Raw genomic sequence first — 10831 nt, 5'->3', positions numbered from 1 at the left:
ACAGATGAGCTGATATTCTAAATTCTATAAATGGGCCATGGAAATCAGTTGAGAAGAGACATAGGAATATGTCACAATCAGGTAAACAAACAACAGCTATACCACTTATGACATTTTATTGGCATATGACAATTTACAAGGGTCCCTGTTAAATTATACATTACACTGAGTAAGAATCGTTTAGCCATCTACATTCATTCTTAATGGGTGATACTTTCTTCCTCAAATTATAATTTAATTGCCAACACTGATTTTAACTGTGACAGAGGGAACAATAGCAATTCCTTGAAATAGACTGCAATTGGAAAAACATACTTTGCTTTTTGTATTAAAATTCCTAGGATGTTGAGAATACACACGTAAGAATTGAGTCATGGCCATCTTAAACAGCTTTCTTAATCCTTTACGGAAAATATCCTTTGGTTCATTTTTACTTCCCTTCTCTGGGCAAAAGGAAATCTATCAATGCAGGTATCAGAGTTATATCCTGGCACTTGTAAACAAATGTGTTTGTCAGGAGAACCATTCAGCTTTTGTAGCATGTCATAATGTGTGGAGTTAAACTGTGGTTTTAAAAAATACATACAGACTACTTTTTATTTGTTTGGTTCTGAGAAACTTAACATTCATAATGCATTCTATAACAGAGTTCTCAACAACCACCCTGCCTCACTACATTTTGGTATGATATTCTTTCTTCCATTTTAAGAGAATTAATAGTAACCAAAGGTTAAAGCAATGCACTTACACTTAAAATATAAGATCAAAGTAACTTCATTCCCAACTCCCTATTAAGTAATTTATAAGCAAATCTCTCTTTTCCTATTGTCTTAAATGGAAAACGTTCCTATTGTCTTAAATGGAAAACGAAGAACTGCACATTATGATCATGCATACAGATGCAGTGTCTAATCAAATAATATCTGTAAAAAGCTATGTTTATTTGTATAAATAAAATGGTAATGAAAATTCTTTTTTGGGGTATTAAATACATCTTGCTTTAACAAATAAGTATTAATTCTGAATAGGAGAATATTAGTTATGTCCTGATTAATGCAACACATACTTTCTTTGGCAGGTATTTTCTTGGCTTTAATCAACAATTTTAGAAACATAAAATTAATGGGGGAAATCATGCAATAGGACTCTTAATCCATAAATATCACATATACTGAATTTGGTTTTAGATTAGTTTCCAATAACTCTTAGCAAATGTTCCTGGCTGTAATCAAGATGCTAGAGACATATTCATAGATGAAAGAGTCATATGCTTAAAGATCTTTAAAAGTTCACATCAACAGAATAAGCATTATCTTTTTTAAATGCAAACATATACAACTAATTCAGCTGCTGAATTATCAAATGAAATGTAGGTTAGTTTATGTATTTTCATAAAAAAAGACAACAGTGAATTTTATAGCTCAAATTTTCATTCCTTTAACAGCCATCAAAATAAACATAAGATAATTCACATTTGAAAGATTATCTACCTGACAAATAGAACCTTTGGGAAGACACAGAAAAAAGCCAATTTACAAACTGCAACTGAAACAGGGAAAAAAAATAAAAACTAAGTTAAGCCTGCAACAAGCTTCCTACCAAAACTTTTTTTGGTAAAACTTTAAAAAAAATTACTTCAAATATTACTAAAGAACTATCGGTTGTCTATTTTTTCTCATGGATGCGCTACAAAAACCAACGTGTCAGCTGTCCAAAAGGTCAAATAAATATAGAAGATATGAAATCATATGCTAATTTGTCAAATTATTCTGAAGGATAATACTCCATACCAACACCAGGATTATAGGTTTTGCTCTGTTCATTAATACTATGATGTTCAGTTGTGCTGGAAATTTTATTTGCAGTATTATTACAAATCAGTTTCCTTTCTCAAATAGCTGACATCCAAGACCATGACTCAAACTATCAAGAACAAATAAAGAGAACACTGACTTTTGAACCCAAATAGAAAAGGCTCCTAAAAATGTTTTTATAGGCCACTGCTTGCTTTCAGTAAAAATAACATTTTTCAAACTTTTCAATCTAATTTTTACTAACCTGTACTTTTTAGCTATTGGCAAAGCTTTTTTCCCCACTTAAACATTTGCTGAAGTGTTAAAATAGTTTATCAAAGTAACAACTTTTTTCTGTGGTATACTTCAAAATCAGTCACCCTACAATGTAGTGTGTTCAAATAAAGGAAGATGTTAAACAGATGGATATAGTTAAAATAATTAGTGTGGTCTCTATAAACAATTTCTTCAGGGATTTGTATGTAGCGCTAACGTTTACTTCAGAATAAAACATTAACAAACAGGGAGGGAAGAGAATCAGAACTTTCACAGAGTTGTACTTGACCATATCTTATAGACAAAGCAGTTACAATGCATGTAACAAAAACAGTAAAAGTTTGTTTTAAAAGTTGATAGTTACAAATATGGTACGTAACAATTTTCTACTTTATTTCAGTACAATTTTCAACATACAGTCTACTATTTTTCAAGATATTTGAAGACTTAAAACAAAATTTCTACAGACTACTTGCAAACAGTAAAATTTAAGTAAAATGCTTACATTCTTATTTGAAAACAAAACTCAGGTAAAAAAAAAATGGCGGGTGCAAGGTCTGCTCTCTGTTGCAATCTTACTTCAGATTTACTATTCCTAAAAAAAAAAAAAGAAAAGAAAAATTAAAGATTAATAAACATGTGGAAGTAAATGAACCATAATCAGTTTCCAAAAATGAATTCACCCACCAAACCCATACAAAGAAAGCTGTTAGAATCATAACAAGTTGAAATTTTCTACCTTTTCTTCCTTGCGTCTGTCCTTCTTTTCTTCATTATTTTCTAGGGTCTCTTCTTCATCTTCAACAATCCCATCCCCTTGGTATTTGTCATGAGTCCATTTTGGACTGCTACCTGATTTTTTGAAGTTAAAGCGCCCTCTGCCACGTTGAAAAGTACCACGACCTCTTCCTCTTTTGGCCCAATAATCCACACCATCATCTCTGTCATCATGCTACAGAAAGGTTAAAAACAATCATCAATGAAGTGTCTTGTAAAGAAAATCATTGTTTCTCCAAATCTAAGTCATGGCATTAATCTTCAAGACTGGGTATAAGACTGGTAATGTTATAAAACATAACAAAAGAAAATCAATAAAACTGAACTTGACAACAAAAAATATTCCATTGTCAGAATACTTACAACTTACTACTTAGTAAACCATGCACTGACGGTCTCAACTGCTAAATTATCCATTTTCAGAATTTAACTTTTTACTTTCAACTAATTTCAATCTGAGTCCACTTGTTATTATGCTGTATTGAGTAAGCTCAAATAACCATTTTTTCCCAACAAAATTACCTTAGTCATAGATATGTTAAAAAGCCATAAAATATCATTATAATATTGTAACATTCCCTAAATAAAATAGGTGGCAAGAACTGTATTTTACATGCAGATTTTAGCATTCTATTGAGATTTAAATCTAGATCAACATATAATATACATCAATCTTCTAGGCTAGGGAACTTCAATGACAAATCACAGTGGCACAGTCCCTATGTAATACCTCAGCTCTTCACCAACCTGAATTACAATAGTTATCATAGTCTAACCTTACTTTTTAAAATCTAACTGTTCTATTAAATAAAGTACAATATTGAAAAGTACTTGATTTTGTAGATAAGGAGTAGCACACTCCAAAAAAACAAAAGGTCAAAAGCATCCTGCATATTAATTACCTGCTGTCCACCTAAAATTAACTCAAATATTTGTAACCCACAAAATGGGAAATAAGATAATGCTGCTTTTACAAGAAAACAAATATAACACAAACAGAACACAGTATAACCTATGCAGTATTAGTATTCACCAACTATCCAAAGAACACTGACACTTTTTTTTAAAAATGTGACAAGTACTGTTTTCCCAAACATAGGATACTTTTTTGCATATTTAATATAGATTACCAGCCGGCACCGTGGCTCAATAGGCTAATCCTCCACCTTGCGGCGCCGGCACACCGGGTTCTAGTCCCGGTTGGGGCGCCGGATTCTGTCCCGGTTGCCCCTCTTCCAGGCCAGCTCTCTGCTATGGCCAGGGAGTGCAGTGGAGGATGGCCCAGGTGCTTGGGCCCTGCACCCCATGGGAGACCAGGAAAAAGCACCTGGATCCTGGCTCCTGCCATCGGATCAGCGCGGTGCGCCGGCTGCAGCGGCGGCCATTGGAGGGTGAACCAACGGCAAAAGGAAGACCTTTCCCTCTCTGTCTCTCTCTCTCACTGTCCACTCTGCCTGTCAAAAAAAAAAAAAAATATATATATATATATATATATATATATATATATAATTACCTTCCTAGTGACTTAAAAAGGACAAATTATATAGTGGTTAACAGACTATATATGAAAGAGCACTTACCAATTGCTAACAATCTGTCTCTACCAAACCAAGAATTACTAGGGGTTGGGCTGGCACTGTGGTATAACAGGTTAAGCCAGTGCCTGCAAGGACGGCTTCCCACATGAACACTGGTTCGAGTCTCAGCTGCTCTACTTCTGATCCAACTCCCTGCTATTCCTGTCTGGGAAAACAGTGGAAGACTGCCCAGCTGCTTGGGCTCTTGTCACCCACATAGGAGACCCAAATGGAATTCCAGACTCTTGGTTTTGGCCTAGCTGAGCCTAGCTGTTGTGCTCATTTGGAGAGTAAACCAGTGGGTGGAAGATCGGATCTCTCTTTAACTGTCTTTCAAGTAAGTAAAAAAAAAAATTCCTAGGTTGGAAGTGTGCAGGACTCCATAGGAAGGAATTTTAAAACTATCAAAAGCATAAATTTAAATACATAAGAGTTCAATTGCAAACCCAAAATAAACTATTTTAAAGCAGTCTGGAATTCAAAATCATTCCTGCCTGCTCAACTGTATTTCATGTTCCTTAAAGGCATTCAAACACTCAACTCGGGGCCAAGTTGTGGCGTAGTGAAAGCCACTGCCTATAGTGCCGGCATCCCATATGGGCAACCAGTTCGAGTCCTGGTGCTCCACTTCCAATTCAGCTCTCTGCTATGCCTTGGGAAAGCAGAAGATGGCCCAAGTCCTTGGGCCCCTGCACCGACATGGGAGACTGGAGGAAGCTCCTAGCTTCAGATTGGCACAGCTCCAGCCAGTTGGGCCATCTAGGGAGTGAACCAGCGGATGGAAGATCTCTCTCCCTTTGCCTCTGTAACTCTGCCTTTCAAATAAATAAATAAATCCTAATAAAATAAATGGTGGCAATAACAGCAATGTTTCCAATAGTGCTTACTAAGTATAGGGCATTATTTTGTGCACTTTACTTGTATTTAGTCATCCAATCCTCACAATAACCCTGTAAAGTACTGCCACTATCGCCATCTTAGAAATTGAGACACAGAGAGATTAAGAGCCCTTATGAGCATCATCCACAGGATACATTTCTAGACATTCTGGTGACAGTAAATAATTACCACATCAGGCAGCTAAGAGACGAAACTTTAAAAGGCAGGGGCAAAGCTATGTGCTAGAGTTAAAACCAGCTGTTACTTTTACATATTCAAAAAAGTTTGTGGAAAATGGAATTAAAGATAAGCTTATTTTGAAGCGAAAAATTTTTCTGAGATCCACATTTGGTTTTTTTGTAATATACAGTTTCCATCAACTTTGTGGCTGGTTAACTATCCCAAATGGCTGCAATGGCTAGGGCTGTGCCAGGCCAAAGCCAGGAGCCTGGAACTTCTTTCTCGGTCTCCCATATGGGTACAGGACCCAAGCACTTGGGCCACCTTCCGATGCTTCTCAGGTAATTAGCAGGGAGCATTTCAGGCAGAGAAAGACAAGACATTGTGGGGGGAAAAAAAAGTCCTACACAAAGGATCTCCATGAGAGAGACTCCAGGGGGAAAAAGGGGCCATCAAAGAAGAATCTACCTTTCTCTGAAAGAAACAGAATTTCCACTTTGTTTATGGCCCTGTCAAAACACTGAGAGATTGTGGAATCAAAAGGCTTCCATAGCCTTGGCAGCTCATGTCAAGAGCCTCAGATGATCACTGCCGTCATACATAAGAGTGTTAATTATTAAATTAACAACAGTCACTGTGTACTTACTGCCCATGCAGGATCTCTGTCCTTAACGAGCTGTACTAAGAGAATTAATTGTAAAACTTGTTCTCAACCAGTCCTTTATACTTTTTGTGTGGCGGTGGGTGCAAACTGTTGAAATCTTTACTTAGTCGAGTTGGTCTTCTGTATATAAGGTTAATTAAAAACAAATCTTAATGAAGAATGGGATGGGGGCCGGTACTGTGGAACAGCGGGTTAACGCCCTGGCCTGGAGCGCTGGCATCCCATTTGAGTGCCAGTTTGAGACCTGGCTGCTCCACTTGCAATTCAGCTCTCTGCTATGGCCTGAGAAGGCAGTGGAAGATGGCCCAAGTGCTTGGGCCCCTACACCTAAGTGGAAAACATAGAAGAAGCTCCTGGCTCCTGCCTTCAGATCGGCACAGCTCTGGCCATTGCGGCCAATTGGGGAGTGAGCCAGCAGATGGAAAACCCCTCTCCCCTCTCCCTCTCTGTGTAACTCTTTCAAATAAATAAATCTTTAAAAAAAAAAAAAAAATGAAGAATGGGATGGGAGAGGGAGGAGGTGGATGGACATGGCGGTGGGAGGGTGGACATGGCAGGAAAGAATCACAACATTTCTAAAGTTGAATATATGAAATTAGTATTCAATCAATAAAAAAATGGAGCAGCTGGGGGGGTCAGTGCTGTGCCGCTGCCTGCAGTGCTGGCATCCCATATGGGCACCAGTTCGAGTGCTCCATTTCTGATCCAGCTGTTATGGACTGGAAAAGCAGAAGATGGCCCAAGTCCTTGGGCCCTCTGCACCCACACAGGAGACCTGGAAGAAGCTCCAGGCTCCTGGCTTTGGATCAGTGCAGCTCCGGACGTTGTGGCCATTTGTAGAGTGAATCAGTGGACGGTAGACCTCTCCCTCTACCTCTGTCTCTCTGTAACTCTGCCTTTCAAACAAATAAATAGAATCTTAAAAAATAGTAAGTGGAGCAGCCAGGACTCAAACTAGTGCCCTTACAGGATGGCAGTGCTGCAGGTGGCAGCTAAACCTGCTACACCCTAACACCAGCCCCTCCATAAACTTTTTGAGGCAAGATCCCTCATACAGTTATCTGAAACTTAGTACAGAAAATGGCCGGGGCCAGCATTGTGGCCATAAAGCTGATGCAGGCACCCCAAACAGGCACTAGTTTGAGTCCTGGGTGCTATACTTGTGATCCAGCTCCCTGCTCATGCCCCTGGAAAAGCAGAGGAAAATGGCCCAAATCTTAAGAACTCTGCCACCCATGTAGGAGACCTAGAATAAGCTCCTGGATTCAGCTTGGCCCAGTCCTAGCTGTTGCAGCCATTTGAGGAGTGAACCAGCTGACTGAAGATCTCCTACCTCCCCAACTCTGCCTTTCAAATAAATAAATTAAAAATTTTATAACAAGAAAACAGCATGCAAGAGATTAAACTATGTCTTTCAGAGGTATCCTGGCAGCCACTTAAGTGAAATTTTTGATGCTACACATACTGTTAATATCCACATTTTTACATCTAATTTTCTACCTCAATTTTAGAGCTATTTCACAGATGATAAAGGGCCATAAGTTATAGTATTCTATACAGCCAAAATCATGTTTACAAAGCAATCTATACTGGAATCAAGATTTTCTGAATCATTCCTCATCTCTTCTCCATAACTCCATCCTGAATCCCTTTCGTCTCCTAGGAGTCTCTCTTCCTCAGAAAACAGTATCAACTCAAAACTGAGAACGTGCCCATTCCAGTATTTTCTCAAGTGTTCCAACTCTTCACACTCACTGCTTCACAGAATGTCAGCTTCTACCTACGATTACTAATCCAAGTTTTGAGATGAAAAATTTCAGAAAAGAATGCAACAAATGTGACTCTAACTCAGTACTGGAAGATGAATGCACAGGACTTGCAGAACTGGCTCTGGAACCCAATTCCTGTGTTCAGATACTGACCCCATTCCTAACCAGCTACATAACAATCAAGCCACTCAACTTCTACACAATAGCTATTTTCATCTGCAGAAACAGAATATCCACAATTCACAAGGATTGTATAAGCATTAAGTATAAACTTAATAGGTGCTCTGAATAGCACCTACCATAGTATAAAATGTTCAATAAATGTTGTCTTAACTAATGTTAAGTAGTGTTTCATCAATATGGGCAAAATTTCTATGCTAGTCAATTATTCTGAAACAACCTAAGAGGATGTCTGTTTTAAATCTAATTTCTTCTGCCTATTATTTTTGCTTGTATTTCTGCTGTTAGCACCACATGTCTGAAAGATCACGGTATCTATTCCTAAGACATCCATGTAAAAAAAAAAGTTACCATTTCAATGGCTCTTAAGAACCAACATAGTTAGGGCTTCAAAAAGTCCATGAAAAATGGAATTGAAAGATAGTGTGCAATTTTCATGAACATATTCAGACCCTTTCTATCAATTCTACTTGATATTCTATTAGTCTATGACACATAAATGTGTGTATTCTACAGGGACCAAGACTTTTAAATACAGTCAGAAAAGCCACATATATTACTACTTATAAATAGTAAAATAGCAATCTTATTCATAAAACTAATTACCAATCAACCAAAAATGAGTATGTGCCAGTTTATGGTAATGACCATGATACCAGATTCTGAAAATGCGAATGCCTGATCTAAATTACATATTTGTGAATTGTCAGACTTCCACATTTGGTCTACCTGTCCAGAAATTTTACTAGTATTCCTAACCCCACTCTTGAAATCACGTTCATTTCATCTTCTATTTGACAAAGTTATCTTTTCATGGCTTCTATGGTAACTAGGAAGATGACCGTCCAAAGATTTTTTTGGGCTCTTTATTAGGAACTGTTATCTTTCAGACATCTCCACTTGATTTCTCTCAGGCACTTCAAATTCAATCTGTCCAGACCCAACTTAACCTTCTCAAAAGGACTTCTTCCCTTTAAATTTACTATCATTGTAGTACTTCCTCTTCTCATCACCTATACCCAACTATCTGATCTAGAAGTCAGTCCCCATAGATGCTACATTCTTAACTTCACACATCTAGCTCCAGAGTTCAGGCACTCATGATCCCCTAAATCTTCTAACAACCATGGTTTCTCCTAACTGTGCTTAAAACTCAACCCCTTCTGTTAGCTGCAGCACACCTGCCTGTTGTTAAGCTCAAGAATCAAGCCAACTTCCTCCACAAAGTCTCTCCTAATCACTCTCCTTTTATGAGGGTAATTAAAAAAAAAATACACCTCAAGGTGAAAGACTTTAAAGATGATTCTGGGGCAAAAGAATTTGAAACTCTTGTAGTATACTTTTTTGTAACACAAATCTCCCATAATTTTTTGAAGATCTCTTACACATTTAGAATGTTTCTCTATTCCAAGTCTCTAAGAATTGGAATATTTGTCTTTCCATCCCTAGTACCAAGCATGAACAGCTGTCTGGTAATAAAACTCTTCAACAGTAGATGGATCTTTTAAACTTTTTTGTTACTGAATCAAATGCTTTTTATTTTCCAAATTGTCAATTCAAGTGACACAGAAGCCTAAATCTCTTATCTGAGAAGCATATGAAGCAAACAGAATGTACTCTGTAAAAACTTATGTAAGTTTTCTGAAATCTTGATTATTAATATACCAAAGAGGAAAATGAAAATTATTTTTTTAAATGCATACAACTCATTTCCTCAAAAACAGATTCACTTCAAAATACAGTTCTGCCCTCTAAGCAGGTATGTCATAAATATTCATGTTTATTCAAATATATTTGTAAGTCAAATGAAGACATAATGTTTTAAGTCCCATACTACTTTCCTCCTTGCTTCCAAAAAGCAACTAATTATAAAAACTAGTCTGAGACATAACTTCCCTAAAAATGTGTGACCAAAACAGATAACTCTGGTCATAGTGTTGATATTTTCTTAAGTCTTCCATTATTATGCAAGACAGATCTCCTTTTCCCCACCGAAAACTGCAAAATAATGACTTTCTTTCTCTCAAGAATCCTTCAGGATCCACCACTTTTATTTAGCCTGATCTTTGGAAAACTACTTCAGATGGAAACAGTTCTGTCATAAGGAAGCATCCAATCAGTACCTAGCAAACTCTCAATAATGTAATTTTTCATCTTTCTTTTACTTCAAAGAAAGCTGATGGCCTCCCTGAGATTCTCAATTAACCAAAAATATAAAAGAATTGTTCTTGTCTTTCATTGAACAATTGCTGTCATGCTGGAAAAATACCTTATTGAGAATTTTCTGTAAGCTCAACTACAATACAATAGTCTCCTCTCTGAATGTGGCTATCAAATCAGGTATATTTTTAGTTTACCCTGATCAGACTGTATGTGGTTATCAAAAAAGTACAACCAGGATTAAAGGGACCGACATTTTCAAAACTTCAAAATGAATCTTTTAAAATGGTCTCCTGCATTATGGTGAAATCTCATAGTGAGTATTCAAATGTATTCACCTAAGTATGCTTTGAAAATTAATGCAAACCAAATAAACAGAGATTTCTAACACCCACCAAGAAGTACTTCTTGCTCTTTGGGGTATATTCTGGATCCCATTCCTCTTCCTTCGGTCTCTTTTGAAAAGTAGTATTTGAGTTGTTTGGACCAGTATTTGTCCCAGCAAAAACTCCTCTGGCTCTTCCTCTGCCTCTAATTCGAAACTGATTAACATTAACAAAGTTGTTTAGTAATGCA

At 37.1% G+C, this 10831-nt stretch overlaps 1 protein-coding gene across 25 annotated transcripts in view; it reads right to left on the bottom strand.

Moving 5' to 3' along the window:
• Positions 1–99: 99 nt before the first annotated feature.
• BCLAF1 (BCL2 associated transcription factor 1) overlaps positions 100–10831 on the bottom strand; it is a 32228-nt gene continuing 21496 nt past the window's right edge. For 17 of the 25 annotated variants that reach the window (XR_016233688.1, XR_016233687.1, XR_011388499.2 and 14 more), the window contains 3 exons: positions 10651–10797; positions 2809–3021; positions 100–2664 (listed from right to left, as the gene is read on the bottom strand). Coding sequence is in view for 11 of the 25 variants with exons in the window: in XM_008263557.5 (XP_008261779.1) it covers positions 2659–2664; positions 2809–3021; positions 10651–10797 (366 nt within the window). In the remaining 14 variants the exon portion in view is untranslated. The remainder of the gene's footprint in view (positions 2665–2808; positions 3022–10650; positions 10798–10831) is intronic. The other 8 variants (XR_016233684.1, XR_016233689.1, XR_011388500.2 and 5 more) reach the window with 2 other exon arrangements.

This window comes from Oryctolagus cuniculus, chromosome 5, assembly GCF_051225735.1.
Source record: "Oryctolagus cuniculus isolate XC-2025 breed Fujian yellow rabbit chromosome 5, ASM5122573v1, whole genome shotgun sequence".
NCBI classification, from domain to species: domain Eukaryota; kingdom Metazoa; phylum Chordata; class Mammalia; order Lagomorpha; family Leporidae; genus Oryctolagus; species Oryctolagus cuniculus.
Note: the sequence above shows the minus strand (reverse complement) of the source record. Positions and strands in the feature narration are given on the sequence as shown.